The sequence below is a fragment of the Cervus canadensis genome, chromosome 31 (genome assembly GCF_019320065.1).
Source record: "Cervus canadensis isolate Bull #8, Minnesota chromosome 31, ASM1932006v1, whole genome shotgun sequence".
Taxonomy (NCBI): Eukaryota; Metazoa; Chordata; class Mammalia; order Artiodactyla; family Cervidae; genus Cervus; species Cervus canadensis.
In genome coordinates, this window is record NC_057416.1 from 34,431,381 (window position 1) to 34,451,469 (window position 20,089).

The window sequence follows — 20,089 nt, forward strand, 5'->3', positions numbered from 1 at the left end:
TGCTGTAAATATCAGACGAGCATCCGATCTGAGCAGGGAGGGCAATCTGAAGGCCAGCACAGATCTTCCCCGACCAGGCCGCATCCCCACGGGAGTTTGCAGGGGTCAGCTGGGATCATACTTTGACCCACCCGAGACCCCTCCTGCTGAAGGGCTGAGCACGGGGGTTCGCGCCCCGCCCCCAAAATCTATAAATTATCCTCACTCACACTTTCCTTTCTTCTGAGTCTCGACTGTCCATCTAACAGTGAGCGGAGAGACCGCGTGTGTCCTTTGCCCCGAGCCCTGCTCCCTCTCCTCACCCTCCTTCACTTGGCCACCAACCCCCAAGGCCCCTCTGCCCTTGCAGATCTTGCCACCCTCTCATCTCATCCCGCAGGGGGGCAGCCTGTCCCCCCAAATGATGCTGGTGTCAAGCTTCATCTCTGTACCTTGTTCTGCGCCCTGCAGTCCACTCTAACGTAAGCCCCACCTGCTCCCTACACTCAGGGTCCCTCAGGGGTGATGTACCCGCGACTCTGAGCATCTCAGGGGCTGGAGTGAGGCTGGTCAGGGGCCACGCGTCCCCGTGTAACATATGGACAGAAGGAGCACCGCTTCAGAGCCTGAACTCAGGAGGAGATCAGAGCTGGGGGAGACTATTCACCTTTAAAACAGGTTCTGTGCTTCAAGGTTCTGGCAAGTTCACCCCCTGCCCTGAATATTCTCCAGGGGGGCCCTGTCCCAGCATCCAAGAGCACGCTGTACACGCTGACCTCTGAGGTCAGGCCTGGGGACACATCTGTTGTGTGAATAAGTCCCCGCTCCGGGAGGTGACCTGTGGTGGGAACTGCCCCCACCCCCCACCCCGCCCCTTGTCCCCCAGCGCTGCGGGCAGCTCGGCGGCTTCAGCGCAGCCCGCCCGGGGGGTGACAGCGGGCTCCCGGGGCGGGCGCTGGGGTGGGGACCGGCCGGGAGGCTTACCCAGGCGGGGCTGTGCGGGGAGCCGCCCCGGGGCAGCAGCAGCTTGACGATGTCCAGGTGGTTGTGGTGCACGGCCACGTGCAGGGGCGTCAGGCCGTTCTGTGGGGGGACGGGGAGCCTTCACTCAGGGGCGGCCCCCGGCCAGGCCTCAGGAGCCAGGCCTAGGGGTCCGAGTCACTTCTGCTACCCAGGAAATCCGCGGAAGAGCCATGTCAGAGCCAGGCCACTGGAGAACACAGCCAGCGGAACCTGGGCCACCTCCTCAGCCCTGGGGGCCACCCCTCAGTCCTGGGGGTCACCCTCTCAGTCCTGGGGGTCACCGCCTCACTCGTGAGGGTCACCCCATCAGTCCTGGGGGTCATTCCCTCACTCCTGGGGGTCACCGCCTCAGTCCTGGGGGTCACCCTCTCACTCCTGGGGGTCACCGCCTCAGTCCTGGGGGTCACCCCCTCAGTCCTGGGGGGTCACCCTCTCAGTCCTGGAGGTCACCGCCTCACTCGTGAGGGTCACCCCATCAGTCCTGGGGGTCATTCCCTCACTCCTGGGGGTCACCGCCTCAGTCCTGGGGGTCACCCTCTCAGTCCTGGGGGTCACCGCCTCACTCCTGAGGGTCACCCCATCAGTGCTGGGGGTCATTCCCTCACTCCTGGGGGTCACCACCTCACTCCTGAGGGTCACCGCCTCAGTCCTGGGGGTCACCCCCTCAGTCCTGGGGGGTCACCCTCTCAGTCCTGGAGATCACCTCCTCACTCCTGGGGGGTCACCTCCTCAGTCCTGGGGGGTCACTCTCTCAGTCCTGGGGGTCATCTCCTCCGCCCTGAGGGTCATCCCCTCACTCCAGGAGGTCACCTCCTCAGTCCTGGGGGGTCACCCTCTCAGTCCTGGGGGTCATCTCCTCCGCCCTGAGGGTTATCCCCTCACTCCAGGAGGTCACCTCCTCACTCCTGGGGGGTCCCTCACTCCTAGAGGTCACCTCCTCAATCCTGGGGTTCATCTCCTCACTCCTGGGGGTGGTCACCTCCTCACTCCTGGAGTCACCTCACTCCTGGGGGGGTCACCTCCTCAGTCCTAAGGGTCACCTCCTCACTCCTGGGAGTCACCTCACTCCTGGAGGGGGTCACCTCCTCAGTCCTGGGGCCAACGGGGCAGTACCCTCAGCACTCTGGCTCAGAGGGGCCACCAGGTCTTTCTAGAAGGGCAAGGCATCGTCAGGAAGATCAGTCCCCCCAGAGGCCACTCTCCCCGGGCGGCCGCCTGATCACAAGGTAGAGATGCCACCACCCGCGTGAAGCTGCGCCTCCATCCTGGCTCCGCCCTGACCCCTGACCCCAGATAGGGCGCAAGGTCAAGCGCACCTTCCCGGCGGCGTTGGGGTGCGCATCGCGCTCCAGCAGCAGCTCCGCCATGCGCGCCTTCCCGTACTTGGCCGCCACGTGGAGAGGGGTAAATCCTTTCTGAGGAGAAACACCGGCCGTCAGAAGCCTGGGCGCCCCGGCCGTCCTCCCCAGGGAAAGGGCCTGCGTGCGGCCAAGGAGGCGCCCACCCCGGCTGGCATGGAATGGGCGGTCCCGCCCGGCCACCGGCCACCGCCCCTCTCTCTCCTGTGACGGAGGCAGAACTGCTCGCGCTGTTCTTTGACGGCCAGCGAGCTGAGGGCTGGGGCTGGCCCGTCATCCGTCTCTCATCCCAGGGCCCATCTGGATTGTTCAGAGCAGACCCTGAGACATTCCATGATGAACGGATGAAAGCTGGGTGGGTGGATGAGAAACGACAGTTCAAGGCAACACAGGGGCGGGACGGCCCTCCCCTGCCCGGGACCCAGCGGAGACCAGCCTGCTGCTTCTGGACAACAGGAGGAGGGAGGCCATACCTTGGTCATGCACGCCTGGGACGCCTCCTTTTCCAGAAGGGCCAGCGCTGTCTCCACATGGCCCTCTCGGGCCGCGATGTGCAGGGGGGTGTGCCCGGCAGTGGTGGCCAGGTTGGGGTTGGCGTTATTTTCCAGCAGGAGCTTCACCATGTTTGTGTGGCCGATGCGAGCTGCACAGTGAAGCGGGGTCTGGTCATCCTGGAACCCAGAGCGAAAACAAAGGACAGGAACACTAGGGTTACCGAACCCAATGCTTCGTTTCACGCAGCAGGCAGCTGAGGCCCGGAGGGGTTCAGGGATTTTCTCAAAGCCACATGGCTAGTGAGAGGAAGAGCTGAGATTCAAGTCTCCAAGTTACAGAAACTGATACGTTCTTTCTCATTTAATCCTTATAACTAATTTAGTCCTATAACAACCTTTCAAGTGAGTTCTTGTTCTTACTGATTTGCCTAAAGTCTTAGCCTTCCCATCTATAAAAGGGGAAAAATGGTATTGACCTTATAGGGCTGTGGTTAGGATCAAGCAGACTGCGTATATAAGAAGTCTCACACCAAGTATGATAGAATCAAGATTGCCGGGAGAAATATCAATAACCTCAGATATGCAGATGACACCACCCTTATGGCAGAAAGTGAAGAGGAACTAAAAAGCCTCTTGATGAAAGTGAGAGAGGGGAGTGAAAAAGTTGGCTTAAAACTTAATATTCAGAAAACTAAGATCATGGCATCTGGTCCCATCACTTCATGGCAAATAGATGGGGAAACAGTGGAAACAGTTTCAGACTTTATTTTGGGGGACTCCAAAATCACTGCAGATGGTGACTACAGCCATGAAATTAAATGATGCTTCCTTCTTGGAAGAAAAGTTATGACCAACCTAGACAGCATATTAAAAAGCAGAGACATTACTTTGCCAACAAAGGGTCCGTCTAGTCAAAGCTATGGTTTTTCCAGTGGTCATGTATGGGTGTAAGAGTTGGACTATAAAGAAAGCTGAGCACTGATGAATTGATGCTTTTGAACCATGGTGTTGGAGAAGACTCTTGAGAGTCCCTTGGACTGCAAAGAGATCTAACCAGTGTATCCTAAAGGAAATCAGTCCTGACTATTCACTGGAAAGACTGATGCTAAAGCTGAAATTCCAATTCTTTGGCTACCTGACATGAGGAACTGACTCATTGGAAAAGACCCTGATGCTGGGAAGGATTGAAGGGTGGGAGAAGGGGATGACAGAGGATGAGATGGTTGGATGGCATCACCAACTTGATGGACATGAGTTTGAGTAAGCTCTGGGAGTTGGTGATGGACGGGGAGGCCTGGCGTGCTGCAGTCCATGGGGTCGCAAGGAGTCGGATGCGACTGAGTTACTGAACTGAACTGAACTGATCCATTGTGATTCTTCTCACAAGCAGACCTCAGAGACATTGTGGGTTCGGCCCCAGACCACGGCAATAAAATGGGTTATCACAGTAAAGCGAGTCACACAAGTTTTTTTGGTTTCCCAGTGCATATAAAAATTATTTTTATATGATATTATTCTCTATTATGTGTGCAACGGCATTATGTTCAAATATATGTATATATATCATAATTGAAAAATACTTTATTGCTAGAAAAATGCTAACCACTTGACAACCCGGGTTGCCACAAACCTTCAAACAGTAAAAAACACAAATATTTGCAAAGTGCACTAAAGCAAAGGGCAATTAAACCAGGGGATCTGTCCTGTCTGAGCGTCTGCTTGTCTTTCTGTCTGAAGGCTTCCCTGGCTTTCTCTATGCCAAGGGTGATGGAGGGTCAGAACTGCGAAAGGGCAAGATGATTTTTCATCCCCTGTCCCCCGCCCCTCCCCGTTTTCCCCCCGAAACGGAAGCAGTCAGTGGGCCAGATCTCTGTGTTACTCGGCCCAGGAGTGGGGGCTCTGTCACATGGTCCAAACCCAGACCGCAGTCCTGACACTCAACAGCACCTCTGTGGCCTGTGCGGTAGGGAAGCCTGATGGTGACCAAAGCCAGCCTGCAAACCCAGCAGCAATTCTTCCCCTTCGCTCACTCAGTCCCTCTGAGATGCCTGTTACCACCAGGGGGAGTCTTTTGTTTTCAGATTAAGTAATTCCTGATTTTCACTGGCAACGCTTCCTTGAAAAAGTGACTTTTCTTCTGATACTGTGACTGCAACCACCATGCATCCTTTCAGCTCCCCAAACACTGCTTCTTGGCCTTTTGTTTTCCTAAAGAAACAGCTCTGATGCCAGCACACGTCTGGCCTTCTCAGAAGCCCTGCAAAGTGGAACCTGAGCGCTGGGCGCAACCACGTGGCCGGGACAGGGAATCTCGGCCCCACGAGCCCTGCAGCCTGGCCTCGGAGCTCCTCCTGCACTTGAAGGGCTCATGTCCAGGGCCGCTCCTGCCTCCTGAACCCACCTTGGCCTTGGCGTTGACTTTGGCTTTGTTCTGGAGCAAATATTTGGCCACTTCCGTGTGCCCTGCTCTGGCTGCCATGTGTAGCGGGGTCTCCACTTTCTGCAAAACAACAAAATTATGGAGGTGTTAACTCGCTCCGGGTTTCTAAAAGGGCACATACAGAGCTCTACGGTGCCAGCTTGGGGGGCTTTTCACCCAAGAGGTGGAGTTGCCCCAGCAAGCAACATCAGCCTTTGGCCTGCTGACGCCTGGCCGGGGGAGGGGGGGGGGCGGTGACTATGTGTGTGAGTGTGTGTGTGTGTGTGTGTGTGTGTGCAAGATACACTTAAAAGTAAACCCCAGAGCAAAGGAATGTTAATAAATGCACATATATTCCCAGAACAACACAGAAGTTTCCGAATAATTGTCCAAAATAAAATCCCAAGACTTACAGATGTGTAACAAGTTTCACTGAGATACAGACATTCTCCCCAAGTCAGAAGTCCCTGCTATTCTGAGATTTCTACCTCTGTCCAGGAGAGGAGAGCTTGGGCTCCTCTGAGCCCTCGGTCCCCAGCAAGCACCGTCTCTGCCCACGGACTCACCACGTTGGAGACGTTGGGCGATGCTTCCCGCTGCAGCAGGCTCTTCACGATGGGCAGGTGCCCCATGAAGGAGGCTACGTGGAGAGGCGTCAGGCCGGACTGGAACAGACCAGATGGGAGTGAGACGGGAGCCCTCCCCATCTCAGACACAGCCAGAGGGAGCTTAGGCTCTCTTGCCTCTAGGTGCTTCGCAACAGTTTTCCCATGAAAGGGAGTTCAAGGAAATGGGTCTGCTTGCAGGGAAAGGGTGGAGGTGGGGGGAATCTCATTGCAGGGTGATTCCACCCATGTTCACAGCTCAGAATATTGTATCTGACCTTGGACAGCTCCCTGAGGTCTAACACAAGCTCCTGGTCTTATCCATCCCTGATTCATTCCTTTGAGAGTTCTAGACTAGTACCCGTGCGGACATGGGCACACACAGAGGCAGCCACAAAGGACAACTCTGAAGATGTCTATTAGAAGAAGACCCTCGGAGGCCCTCGGATCGCCCACAGAGTTCCCCTTACCTCGGTGACCGCGTCGATGGAGGCCCCCATCTTCAGCAGCAGCTCCATGACACGGATGTGGTTCTTCTTGCAGGCGATGTGCAAGGGGGTAAAGCCATTCTGCAGCCCCACACAAAGGGAGACAGATGAGCAGGGGCTTACCTGCGAGCCCGGGGAACACCCAGACTGCCTTGCTGATGAGAAGGCGGCCTCGGGCCCGGCCCATCAGCAGTTCCCACAAACCAGAAGAGGCAGGCAATGCGCACCATGCACCATGCATAGTTCTGAACATGTCTGCACATCTTTTCATTTTTTTTTAATTTGGTTGTATTTTTGGATGTACTAAAAGAGCCTGCTGTTTTGTTTTCTTAAGGGGAAATTTACAATGAAAGAGAACTTGTGTGAAGCACATCACATTCCCTCGTCCCTGGAACCGCTGATCAGCTTTTGGTCAAATGGATTCCTGCACCTCATCCCTACTGTAACGTGCTACGTGTGTTAGTCGCTTAGTTGTGCCCGATTCTTCGCGACCCCATGGACTATAACCCACCAGTCTCCTCTGTCCATGGGATTTTCCAGGCAAGAATACTGGAGTGGGTTGCCATGCCCTCCTCCAGGGGATCTTCCCGACCTGGGGATTGAACCCAGATCTCCTGCACTGCAGGCAGACTCTTTACTGTGTGAGCAGGAAGTACTAGGATGTAAACTCCACGAGGGGAGGGATTTCTGTTTCCTAGGCTTTGTCTCTCTGCTTATTTTTTCAGTGCTTTATTCCTCTAGGGCAACAGTTCTCAAGGTTGGGGGAGGGGAGTGTGTCTTAACCACTCCCAACCCCAGGAATATTTGTCAATATCTAGACATTTTTGATTGTCACCACTAGGGGAGGAGTGATGTCAGTGCCTAGTGGGTGGAGATGGGATGCTGCTAAACGGCCTACTATTCACGGGCCAGTCTCCCCCACATCAAAGAATCGTGTTCACGCTCGGTCGCTTCAGTCGTGTCTGACTCTTTGCGACGCCATGGACTGCAGCCCAGGAGGCCCCTCTGTCCATGGGATTCTCCAGGCAGGAATACTGGAGTGGGTTGCCCTGCCCTCCTCCAGGGGATCTTCCTGACCCTGGGATCAAATCCACATCTCCTGCCTCTCCTGCTTTGCAGGCAAATTCTTTACCACTGCGCCCCTGGGGAAGCCCACAACTAAGAATATCGGGCCCCCAAAGTCAGTAGGGCTGAGGTCAAAAAACCGGACAGTGCCCGGCTGGTGGGAGAGCTCAGGGAAAGCTTTCTGAATGAATGGATGAAGAGTGGACGAGCCATCCTTGTGGCCCTGGAGGCTGTCCTGTCTTCTAGAACCTCCTCTGGGAAGGGGCAGAGAGGGGATGGGGGCCATGGGCAGGCTCTGTGCGGCACTCCGGCCCCACCAGGAACTTCCCTGGGAGCTCTCGGCCTGGGGTGAGGGAAGAGGAACCACAGTCCCAGGAGGGAATTTGCCCCTCTGCTCGAGCCCCACAAGCACTGAGTGCGCCCCTCGGCGTGTTACGGGGGCTCGGTCATGAGGGGTAGGAACACGGCAGGCAGGGAGGTCATGGCTGCCTGGCCTCGGGACCCCAGCCCTCTGCCTGCCCGGAGCCTCCAAGGCGGAGGCTTAGCCCTGCAGCTCTGGCCCTCGCCCCTCCGGCCCCTTCTCGACAGCCTCCCACTCACCAGGGCTCTGGAGTTGGGCTTGGCCCCTTTATCCAGAAGGACCTTGGCCACCCTGTGGTGGCCGCAGTGGGCGGCCACGTGGAGGGGGGTCAGGTGGTCCAGGGTGATGTCGTCAATCTCCGCGTTGTGTTGCAACAGGAGTCGGACGCAGTCGAGGTGGTCTCCCTGGGCAGCCATGTGGATCGGGGACAGGCCATTCTGGTAAAGAGGGAAAGCAAGAGATTGGAATGGAAATGAACACGGAGATTCAGGGCACCGAGTCCAAGCTCGCTTCCCATCTCCCCCCTAGCTGCGGGGCCTCCGCGTGGCTCTCGAGTGAGCCTGCTTCATCCTGGCCTCCACACTCCTGCTGGTCTCGGGTAGCAAACTTTCCCCTTCCCACCCGGCCAAATCCTCCAGGCCTGGAGGTGGCGTAGGCAGCACTGGGGCGGCCTGACAGCATCAGCCCCACCCAGGAAGATTAAGACCTCATACTAGAACTGAGGGCCTTCTAGCCCTGAAAGGACTTTGAGAACAACTATTCTGTTTTCTTTTTAATGTCATCCAGCCCACCCCAGGCTCTGAAGACTCCCTGAGTGCTCAGTCTCTGTCTTTTCTGGAGCTCGGGTAAAAGAGACGAGGCCTGATCTAGAGCTGAACAGACAAATGACAGTCCGAGGCTCAAATCCGGCCCACTGCCTGTGCTTGTCAGTAAAGTTTTATTAGAACAGGGCCGCGTGTTGACACATTATCCAGGGCTGCTTTCCCACTACAGTGACGGACTTGAATCATTGTGACCTTGACCATGGCCTGCAAAGCCTAAAAGTATTTAATATCTGGCTCTTTAGAGGGAAAGTTAGCCAACCTTGATCTAGATAATAGAGCCGAGTGCCTCCCGTGTGCCAGGCATTGGGGTCAACATTGCATACAATGGCTAAGTTAGCAGTATCAGCCTGTCTGTTTCTCAGAAGTGGGATTCTACTCCGCGTCGGCCTGACCTGGAGCCCTGCCTAAAAGCTGCTCCTCGCAGGAAGGAAGCCCACACCTTGGTTTTGGCTTGGATGGGTGCCCCGTGGTCCAGCAGGATCTCTGAGATTCGCAGGTGCCCATTCCGAGCTGCACAGTGGAGAGGTGTCAGTTCATCCTTTAAAAGGATCAAAAAGAGAAAGCCCCAGAGGCGCCCATCAGAGGCTGCTGGAGAGAGGACAGACTGCAGCATCATCCCAGCTGCAGGGGCACATCGAGTCCTTTAAGGATTGGCTCGACGGAGCAGTCCGATCTCCGGCTGCCCCTGCGGGCTGCTCTAGAGGCTGAACGCCCTTTCCCCGCTGGTCACAGACAGCCCACCTCCCGGAGTGGGCCCCAGCAGGTAGCACTCCCTCCCCTGGACTCACCGTGCAGCTTGCTGGCACCCACCTTGGTCCTTGTTTCTATCTGGGCCCCGCGGTCTAGCAGGAGCCGCACCATGATCACGTTTCCCCTGCGGGAGGCGATGTGCAATGGCGTGATGCCGTTCTGGAAGGAGGGACAGACTGTCAGGACGCGCATCCTCCTGGGGGGGAGGGGCAGCTGCCCTGCACCCCGCACTCCCGTGCCCCCACCCCAAGACAGGCAGCCAGCCTGAGCCCACTGCTAGGACTCTTCTCGCCTAAGAAAGATTTCCAAGCCTCTAAGGACAGGCCAGCATCGTGGTTCATCACCGCAAGCTGGCCAGGCTGGGTCTCCTAGGGAGTCAACAACACGGGTGGCAACCTCTTAGAAACCCACTCGCCGGGAGCCTTAATAGACTCCAGGCTGTCCCACCCGCCCTGCGAGGATGTCCTCGGTGCCACGAGAGGTGGGGGCACTGGATTCTAGACTCTCAGCTGCCGCACATGTGTGGGCATCCCCCCCGCCCCGCCCCGGCCCCAAGAGCCTCACCTGGGGTGTGAAGTTGACGCTGGCTCCACGGTTGAGGAGCAGCTGGGCTACGTTGAGGTTCTCGTAATGAGCTGCGATGTGGAGGGGGGTGAATCCCGTCTGGGGCACAATAGTGGACAAGCAGCATTGTATTACCGTGTATTGTCATTTCTACCTAGGATCAGCCCAGGCTCTGAAAAGCTGGCAGGACCAGAGGACCCCACAGGTGGGCAGATTTGGACTGGAGGGGTCATCAGACATCCCATGGCAAGTTACATCCAAAAGTGAGGTGCTGCCTGTGGCGGGGGGCGCCCAGTCTCTGGGTTCACGTGGACAAACCACAGACCAGGGTCACCTCCAGCCCTGCAGATGGGGCCCAATCCTCTGAACGGCTACTTTTGAAGAGATTTTCATGAATGAAAGAAGTATTATGGGGTTACGACTTTAATCCTCGGGATGGTTTCAGCCCCAAAAGGGCTGCAATGACTCAGCTGGGTGGACAAGGCAGACCTCTGATCTTTGGTGTGTCAATTGCCATCATTCTGTTCCTAACCTTGCCCACGACTAATAACCCAGGTAGAGTTATCCAGATGGAAGCCCATGACCTCTGCGTCGGGGGTGGGGGGGTTGCTTCGTGACTGACTTGGTGCAAACACATCATCTCCCCTGGGAGGGAGACACTGACAGCCTAAACTTACAGATGGTATGCACACCAAACAGTGTGGGCAGGTGGCGGGCTGGCCAGGCCCCCGGGAGCCCCTCCAGGGTCCCCTCTCCGTGTGGGGATCCCCACCTCCCTCTACCGGGGGATGGCCGGGGAAAGAGCTGGAATACAATTCTAACGCACCACCAGGGGTCAGGGGATGGATTCCAAAGTCCTACTCTGGTCAGACGCCCCTCCTGTCTCTCCGGGACGCTGCTCTGAACGCCCCAGCACGTGTTGTCTCGGCGTTGCCCAGGGATTTAAAGCGGGGCGCTCGTGTGGCTGCTGGGAATGGCGGGCGTGGCGGGGCTTGCTCGGGGTACACACTGGGGCTTCTCTGGTCTGGGCTGGTTCCGGGGAACTGGCGGGGAATGCGTGGGGCTCCCAAGGCTTCCCGACCGGGAGGCCCCAGGGTGCTCCCAGCCCCGCCGGGAGCCTCACCTTGGAAAGCACGTCGGGGTTGGGGTCGTTCTGCAGCAGCACAGCGGCCGTCCGCGTGTCGTCGTTGCGGGCCGCGATGTGCAGGGCGGGCAGGCGCACCTTGCCCTTCGTGCCGTAGTTGATGAGGTGTGCCACCACGTTCTCGTGGCCCTGCTGCAGGGCCACGGCCAGCGGGGTGAAGCCATCCTGGCCAGGGCAGAGGAGAGACCCATGTGCGCCCACCGTCCTGACCACTCCGGTCCTCGGGGCAGGACACGCGCCTTCAAGTTCAGGGCCCTTGCCCTCGGCCTGGGAGCACCTCCTTCCTCCACGTCAGACGCTGCCTCCTCCCTAATGCCCTCCTTGGCTCCACTTTCATTCTCTGCCATCTCACAGCATGTGTGATAACTTTCCTTTAGCACTTGGCTAATTTTTCCTTTATGACTTGTTCTGAGCGCTTTTACTGAGCGCTTTACTGCCCTGTCTCTCTGCCTCCCTCCCTCGCATGTCATGACCCGGTGTCAGGACAGGGCCCTGAATGGATGGCCGACAATCAGGCCTTCATTTATTTCACAAATATTACTGAACACCTATCAAACGCTGGAAACCACAGCAGGCACCGAGGTTTCAATTCTGAGCTACTGTTATTAATCTCCTCGGTGTGTACAGGGGCACAGGGCCCGCTGAACTGGAGAAGCAGAACGAAAACAGCCATCTAATCATTGCGTCGTCTGATGCTAAGAGTCAAGAGAAGCTTTGGTTTCATCTACTCCGATTCCATCATTTCACCAGTGACAAAACTCAGGGTCAAGCGACTTGACCAAGAGTGTTTGTGGGCTCAGAGCAAGATCTTTATACTTCTTGTAAAGGTCCGAGGCACACCTGTCACCCACACACAGGCATGCCCCCCACCCCTGCAGCCTCCAGTGTTGGCCACAGTGGGAATGACAGATTCATCCCTGCGGTCATTTCTCTGGTACGTGTCTGGGCATCCCACAACAGCCATGACTGTCTCTCAGCCCCCTGCAGGGTCTGACAGTGCCCTGGATGCTCAGCACGACAGAGGATGAATCCCAAGCCCTGTCCCAGGAATCCATGCCCCCATGACCCTGTCCTTCCCGCAAGACATGTTCAGCCATGAGGTCACATCCCCTCAAGGTACTTACTTCTGTGGCTACATTCTGATTAGCTCCATTTTCCAGCAAAAATTTAACCACCTCCAAGTGATTCTCTTGTGCTGCCATGTACAGGGGGGTAAAGCCTTTCTGTAAACCAAGAGGAAAAGCCATTGGAAGCCAGCCACGTCCATGCCCAATGCTAAAACCGGTGCAAAATCCTGCAAACTGAAGGACGGCTCTTCCGACATCCTGGTTCCACCCAGCCCTGGGGGCAACATCCCCACCTGTGTCTCCAGCTGTCAAAACTCAGGGCACTTTGCAGTTGGCGTAGTGGGGTTACTGCAAAAGGCCACCAGGTGGGGCGACCCTCCCCACCCACCCCGCCATAATGCCCCTCCATACATAGACGAGCTACATACATACATACATACAGCTAAACAAGACACATTATTCAACTCCAGGAACAGGGTCCACAATGCCCCTGCCCACCGTGCTCAGAATGCCCACTGAAGCAGGAAAAGGCAAGAAAGCGCTTGGAGACACCTGATCACACCCGGACTTGGCCACACAGTGAGTGTACGTGCCCCCCCACTCCCCGGGGTGAAGCAGACGGGCAGCCGCACCAGCCCCCAGGGGCCCGAGCATCACCTGCGACTGGGCGTTGACGTTGGCGCCATAGTTGACGAGCTCCCGGACCACCTCGTCCTGACCCGCCAGGGCGGCGATGTGCAGCGCCGTGTTCCCCTTCTGCAACACAGAGGAGGACAGGAGGTTCCCGGGGCCGGCCGCAGGTAGGGGAAACACGCGCCAGCCCCGGGAGGGCAGCAGGCTTCCTTTATGGCCCCAGGGGGCACACAACACGCTCTCGTGTGCCTGACCCACCAGACCTCGTGAGCAGCACCGGAAACCCGGGGAGGGAAACGCTTCCTGTTCTCCTGAAAAACACTGCTCTGGAATAAGAGCACCTCCTTCTCAGCTGATCTGCAGCCCACAGGCTCAGGGGCCCGTCATCGGCAAAGACCCGCTGAAGGACTGCCGGGCAAGTCGGCTCCTTGGACGGCCAGCTCCTCGCAAGCCGAGGCTCTGCAGGACAGCGTGGAGCCCAGTGAAGCGTGGAGCCCCGTGAGGCCCGGAGCTCCGGGACAAAGGAGGCTGCAGATCCCGCGGGCCAGCACCGTGTGCCGAGACGGTAACACCCACTGCCCGGAGGCTGGACCAGAGCGGGCAGGGCATGAGGAGCGTACAGCATCAGGCGGAAGTGGGAGGGTTGTGTTGTTGTTGTTTAGTTGCCTAGTCGTGTCCGACTCTTTACAACCCCATGGACTGTAGCCCTCCAGGCTCCTCTGTCCATGGGATTTCCCAGGCAAGAATACTGGAGTGGGCTGCCATGCCCTCCTCCAGAGGATCTTCCCAGCCCAGGGATTGAACCCACATCTCCTGCCTTACAGGCAGATTCCTTACCACTGAGCCACCAGGGGAAGCCCGTCAACATAGGTAAAGGGGTGGGGGAGGTAATAAAACGGACTATGTAATGTCTGTAGAAGAGAAGAAAAAATACGAAATTGTGTGTGTGTGGGAGGGGAATAAACAAAATAAAATCTGGCAACAGAAAATCCAAAGAAAAACTATGAATCATAAAATACAGAGAGTCAGAGATCAGCAGGCAAGAGAGGAGAGAGTCCTCTTTTCTCAGAAGGACCGCCAGACGAAAGTGAGGGTCACAGCTGTTTCAAAGTCAGCTTTTCAGAAGGCTGCCTGTCTCCACTTCATTTAGTTGTTTTTCTGGGGTTTCATCTTGTCCCTAAAAGCTGGGGCGTAACTTCCTGTTTTTTCACACTGATTAACTTTCTGTAATGTGCTTTGGTTTTAGTCACTGTGGGACTGTGGTTCTTCCTTGCTTCTTCTGTCTGCCCTCTGATGGAGGAGACTGAGGCTTCTGTAAGCTTCCTGATGGGAGGGACTGGTTAAGTAAACTTTTTAAAAGCTGAGAACTGACAGCAGAGACTAGGAAGCTAGGCCCGTTCTGAGAAGGTGGGCGGACAGGCAGGGTTTCTTGTCTGGCTCCGTCCTGGGTGTGTGTAACTGCACTTTCTGGACAGGCTCGAGTCCTGTAGGCGTCTTTTGTTTCCAGGACGCCTCCTCCCTGCCTGGCCCCTTCCTGCTTCCCTGTGAAGTCCCTCTCGCCCACGTGACTCTAAGGGCACCCCAGCTCCAGGAGGGGCAGGCACTTGACTACGTCCATCAAATAAGGACCACAGCTGCACCCATCTGGCCCTCTGCTACTTAAGGAGCAGAGATTTCTCATGACCTCACTTTTTCTAGTTCAGGCGGCATATCAACTCAGTTCAGTCGCTCAGCCGTATCTGACTCTTTGTGACCCCATGGACTGCAGCACGCCAGGCCTCCCTGTCCATCACCAACTCCCAGAGCCTACTCAAACTCATGTCCATCGAGTGGGTCATGCCATCATCGAGTCGGTGTTACAGCATATAGTTTTTAACGATAATTAGTTTCTAACTAAGCTAAGCCACTTGCTAATCCATCTTGGGAAACCCACCAAACTGGGATTTCAAATTCAGCCCATGCGATGGGGCCACTGACCGGTCACTAGGAATCAAGTGTCTCCCCTGGGAGTCTGAGCACCAAATCCAAGCGCCCGGGGGGTGAGGGGCCCCACGTGTCACCGCTGCCCCAGGGCCCCAGGGCTCAGGTTCTGGTCTCTACCGTGTGATGTGATTCAGGCAGGAGTGTCCCCTGTTTACCTCCCGAACTTGTCTTTCCGATTTCTCCCTTTTGATAAGCAAAAGGGTTTTTTTCTCAAATGTCCATCAGAGAGCAAGAGCCAGAAATGAGTATGTAGATACTAATTAATCCTTTTTTCTCAGAAGTCCAAAGAGCCTACATTTAGAGACCTGGGCACTTGGGTCTGACTCACTTCCTGTACCGAGAGGAAAGGGGTGTGGGCCCCAGAACCTTCTCTAGGAATCAGGATGGGACCTCCAGGCCTCCCCACCTAGAAGGAGGCACGCTGTGTCCCTCCATCTATTTGCACAGGCCGAGCACGTGTGTGCCAGGCACTGGGCCAGCTCAGGAGGGGTTTGTCAAATGTTTCTTTCCATCTGCTCCTTCCTGCCTGACCCACGGTAACAGAACCCAACCGTATAAACCGTATAAAGCTAGGGAGGGCTGTCGGGACCCTGCTGTGGGTCTCAGCCCATGACATCTTCAGGATCTGGGCCGAGGGCAGCCCAGGAGAGGAAGGGACCCCCCTCTGCCCCCCTCCACACACTTGCACATGCTGCAAGGCTCAGGAGGAATGCCCCCAGCCTTGGTTTCAGAGTCACGGGGAGATGGGTTTTTCTCTGCCCCTCCCTTGGCGCGAAGGAACATGCCCTCAAAGCAGCAGGAAAAATTACTTAGCTATATTTGGATCCTCAAAGACCCAGTTTCTCCATTTCCAGGGAGCCCCAGAGCTCGCGGCAGGGAGGGTGACCGTGGTGGGTGCTGAGTGAGGGTGGGGGCGGGGTGGGGGTCAACGATGTTCCATCACCACCAGCCTGGATGCTCAGCTGGCCTCTGGAGGTGGAGGTGGGAGGCAGGGAACACATTTGCTTCACGCCTTTAAAATTTCTAAGCACAGTTTAGGAATCTATATTGGTTTTGGCTTTTCAGTCGAGTCTTTTTTTAATCTTGCTCCTGCTTGCGAGACCCATTACAATTCCCCAATCTGTTGTGATTCTTGCTTTGCCCACGGTTTCAGCTTCACTCTTTTTTTTTTTTTTTTTAAAACTCTCTCTGTTGGGCCCTCAGAAACCACGCCAGCTTATATCACTTCTATAAATAACAAAGACACTCCAAGTGTTCGCTTGCAAAATACCAATCAAAGGGGGAAACTCGGAGCTCGTAAACGTGCTGAAGCGTACTGTTTCTACAGCTCCTGGGGGGATGCCAGAGAAGGCACAGCCGCATCGGCCCCCACAGCCGGTCAGATGGCCTTGTGCTTGCAGCCAGGTAGGCGAGAGCATCAGGAGAGAAAGAGCCATGCACCCTTCTCCCACAAAAGAAGCAGGTGGAGACAACCAGTATCCGTCATTTGTTTGCTGTCCAGTTGCTAAGCCGTGTCTGACTCTTTGCGACCCCAAGGACTGTAGCCCACCAGGCTATCCTCCACTATCTCCCGGAGCTCGCTCAAATTCACTTCCATTGAGTCACTGATGCCATCCAACCATCTCATCCTCTGTCGTCCCCTTCTCTTCCTGCCCTCAATCTATCCCAGCATCAGGGTCTTTTCCAATGAGTCAGCTCTTTGCATCAGGTGGTCAAGGTACTGGAGCTTCAGCTTCAGCATCAGTCCTTCCAGTGAATGTTCAATTTGTCATGGGGTTAGAAAATACAATACCCTGTACACGTTCAGAAAGAGCAAGTCAGTCTATTTCACCCGTGAGATCTCTTCACCTTCGGGAAATGACATGAAAATTACAGAATTCTACCTCAGAGATGATTCTACTTTCATAATATTTTGGTAGCTCACTTCATAACCATAAATTATGTCTGTTCTCTATGTGTTGTTCTTCTTGTTCTCAGCTCACGAGGCAGCAAAACGCTTGCTGTGTGAAATAAATCAGCGCTGTGCTCGAGGCCACGTTAAATAAACAGCAAATGAAAAATAAGACAGAGAGGGGACCAGCCAAGGGGGAAAAACCACAGGACCTACGTAACAAAGGGAGAGGAAGAGGAGACAGTACTGAACACGGTAAACAGAGGCGACTTTTTGATTTAATGTTGTTTGTCTTTAAATGCTGGCTGAAGGGTGCTGAATACACAAATAAGATGCATAAGAAGTGAAACGGATTTCGCAACATGTATCAATGCACTGCAACCTGTATCAGTGCATCCATTTCATGATTGTAGTTTCTGGACTTGAGTCACCGGTGTTTATAATCTACTGCTTTGGGGGGAAGCCTCCTGTTAAGACAGGTGTGATGTCAGCCGTGCTCAGAGTAAAAGAGAACTCTGTCTGCTGTTCAAGGGACCGAGTAAAGAGAGGAGACGTGTTTGGAAGTGATCAAGGAGCAGGTTCTCGAAATGATCAAGAACCTGCTGGAGAAGGATGAATGGGAGGGATGTGGATTCTTCCGAAACCCTCACAAATGACACAGTTGCCAATACTTATTGATTTCTTTCTATGTAGACATTTTCTATATAGTACCATGTTTAACTTTCATACCAATCCTGCAACTAACTATCAGAATCCCCATTTTAAAGGTGAGTAAACTACAGCCTCTCACTGGTAGAGTCGCTCACTTAAGGTCACAGAGTATGAAGCACCTCAGTGAGGATTTGGACACAAGGACCTTCCAGTGTTCTCAGCCTGGGACAGCATGAAGCCCCTGGGAGAGGGTTGTGTTTTTAGATTTATAGTCTCGCGATGAGGAAAAAGGCACCCTGAATTTTTGTGGAAACGGGATCCTGTGCTTTCCAAGTGACTTCAGGGGCTCATAGACCTAGGAAGCGACTGGAAGAAGGAGACAAATTCAGAAGCAGGACTGGGTTTCTGTCATGAAGGACTGGTTTCTACAGCTTGAGGGTTTGGGGCAATACGTGAATATCAGGGGAAAGCTCTGGCTCCCCAAGAGACGTACCTTGGTTGTGGTTTCCAGGATGATCTCTTTGTGCAGAAGTTCAACCACCATCTTCACATGGCCTTCTTTAGAGGCCAGATGTAAGCCGTTCAACCCATTCTGTGGAGAGCAGAGAGGCAGGGAGGGTGGGGTTAGAGGGTCTGTGTGTCCTGCCGGTCCATGAGGCTGGACCGAGGCCCCTGCCCCCGAGGGAAAGTGAAAGGGATGGAAGGGGAGACCCGAGGGACCCCAGAGGGGTGTCTACACAGGCTCAGGACTGAGCCAGGCCGGCTCCAGAGCAGGGTTTCTGTAGCGAGTCAGATGGAAAGAAAGAGGGTGATAACAAGCCCCCCACCCCCGGGTGTGAATGAAGTGTGGGAAGCTCTCATAAAACCAGCAGCGACCTTGAAATTCACATCTTGGCTGGGCACAGGCACCACTTAACTGGGATGGTCTAGCTTTAACCCCCTGGTTAATTTTCACAGCAGCAACCAGAAACGGCAAAGCAGCAACACCCGGGCCTCCTAACCATTTGTAGAGCTAGACATATGTTTAGTAAAATAATGCATTTTGAAAGAAGGTCATCTGAAAACTAAATACCACCAATCATCCCACTATGAGATTTCCTCCACAGAAGAGTTAGTATTAAAATAGCCCTTTGCAGGAATTCCCTGGCAGTCCAGCTGTTAGGGCTTCTTGATTTCACTGCCGAGGGTGTGGGTTCAATCCCCGGTCAGGGAACTAAAATCACACAACCCTTGCAGTGTGGCCAAATAATAAGAATAGTAAGATAAAGCCAATAATTTATTTAAAAAATAGTTCTAGGGTATATCATAAGTCTGAGAGAAAAAGTATATGATATCATTTATAGGTGAAATCTAAAAAATAATACAAATGAATCTCTTTCCAAAACAAATAGACTCACAGGCACAGAATAAATGTATGGTTACCAAAGAGGGAGTTGGGGAGGGATAAACTGGGAGTGTGAGGCTAACAGATACAAACTACTATACATAAAATGGATAAACAGCTAGGATTTAATGTATAGCACAGGGCTATATTCAACATCTTGTAATAACCTATTATGGAAAAGAAACTGAAAATATATGTAAATATATATATAGGGCTTCCCAGGTGGTGCTAGCGGTAAAAAACCTGCAAGCAGGGGAACACATGTAAATCCATGGCCGATTCATGTCAATGTATGGCAAAAACCACTACAATATTGTAAAGTAATTAGCCTCCAACTAATAAAAATAAATGGAAAAAAAAAAGAACCAACAAGCCAAAGCAGGAGGTGTAAGAGATGCAGGTTCCATCCCTGGGTCGGGAAGATCTAAAGGAGGGCATGGCAACCCACTCCAGTATTCTTGCCTGGAGAATCCCAGGGACAGAGGAGACTGGCAGGCTATAGTCCATGGGGTCACAAAGAGTCAGACATGACAGAAGCGACTTAGCACACACACATATATAATTGAATCACTTTGGTATATGCCTGAAACTAACACAATATTGTAAATCAACTATACTTCAATGAAATAAAATAGCCCCTTAGCCACCATGGCATTTCAAATAGGACCAAAACTTGCCTGACAGTTAAATTTTAGGGGAGAGAAAAAAAAAAACAAGCAGACATTTAACATTTTTCAGGCCCAACCATCAGTCCACAAAAGCAGAACTCTCTCTCAGTCAGCAGTTGAAGCTCCAGTTGCCCTGGTGGAGCTCCTCCGGGCCCTAGAGTCAGGAGCCAGCGCAGCTCCAGTGGTCCCCCTCTGCCTCTGTTTCTTCTGCCCTTGCACAGATGTGTCGAAACTTCCTGGCAAAAGCTGAATTCAAAGAGAGCTACTCAGTGCATAGTTATGTATGGATGTGAGAGTTGGACTATAAAGAAAGCTGAGTGCAGAAGAATTGATGCTTTTGAACTGTGGTGTTGGAGAAGACTCTTGAGAGTCCCTTGGACTGCAAGGAGATCCAACCAGTCCATCGTAAAGGAGACCAGTCCTGGGTGTTCATTGGAAGGACTGATGTTGAAGCTGAAACTCCAATACTTTGGCCACCTGATGAAAAGAGCTGACTCGTTTGAAAAGACCCTGATGCTGGGAAAGATTGAAGGCAGGAGGAGAAGGGGATGACAGAGGATGAGATGGTTGGATGGCATCACCGACTCGATGGGCATGAGTTTGGGTGGGCTCCGGGAGTTGGTGATGGACAGGGAGGCCTGGCGTGCTGCGGTTCATGGGGTCGCAAAGAGTCAGACACGACTGTGTGACTGGACTGAACTGAACTGAACTGAACTCAGAGCAGACATAAATGACGAC

General features: G+C 54.2%; 1 protein-coding gene and 1 long non-coding RNA gene across 5 annotated transcripts in view; one reads left to right on the plus strand and one right to left on the minus strand.

Moving 5' to 3' along the window:
• The window catches only part of ANK1 (ankyrin 1), a 238,814-nt gene that overhangs the window by 63,977 nt on the left and 154,748 nt on the right, over window positions 1-20,089 (minus strand). For all 4 annotated transcript variants that reach the window (XM_043454010.1, XM_043454013.1, XM_043454011.1 and 1 more), the window contains exons 3-16: window positions 17,793-17,891; window positions 12,799-12,897; window positions 12,199-12,297; window positions 11,054-11,239; window positions 9,931-10,029; window positions 9,427-9,525; window positions 9,056-9,154; window positions 8,032-8,229; window positions 6,349-6,447; window positions 5,840-5,938; window positions 5,256-5,354; window positions 2,834-3,031; window positions 2,319-2,417; window positions 964-1,062 (exon numbers count right to left, since the gene is read on the minus strand). In XM_043454010.1, the coding sequence (XP_043309945.1) occupies window positions 964-1,062; window positions 2,319-2,417; window positions 2,834-3,031; window positions 5,256-5,354; window positions 5,840-5,938; window positions 6,349-6,447; window positions 8,032-8,229; window positions 9,056-9,154; window positions 9,427-9,525; window positions 9,931-10,029; window positions 11,054-11,239; window positions 12,199-12,297; window positions 12,799-12,897; window positions 17,793-17,891 (1,671 nt within the window). The remainder of the gene's footprint in view (window positions 1-963; window positions 1,063-2,318; window positions 2,418-2,833; window positions 3,032-5,255; window positions 5,355-5,839; window positions 5,939-6,348; window positions 6,448-8,031; window positions 8,230-9,055; window positions 9,155-9,426; window positions 9,526-9,930; window positions 10,030-11,053; window positions 11,240-12,198; window positions 12,298-12,798; window positions 12,898-17,792; window positions 17,892-20,089) is intronic.
• LOC122432245 lies at window positions 13,050-19,746 on the plus strand. Its single transcript, XR_006266800.1, has 3 exons — window positions 13,050-13,339; window positions 16,735-16,903; window positions 19,422-19,746. It is a non-coding gene; the product is annotated as an uncharacterized LOC122432245 (long non-coding RNA).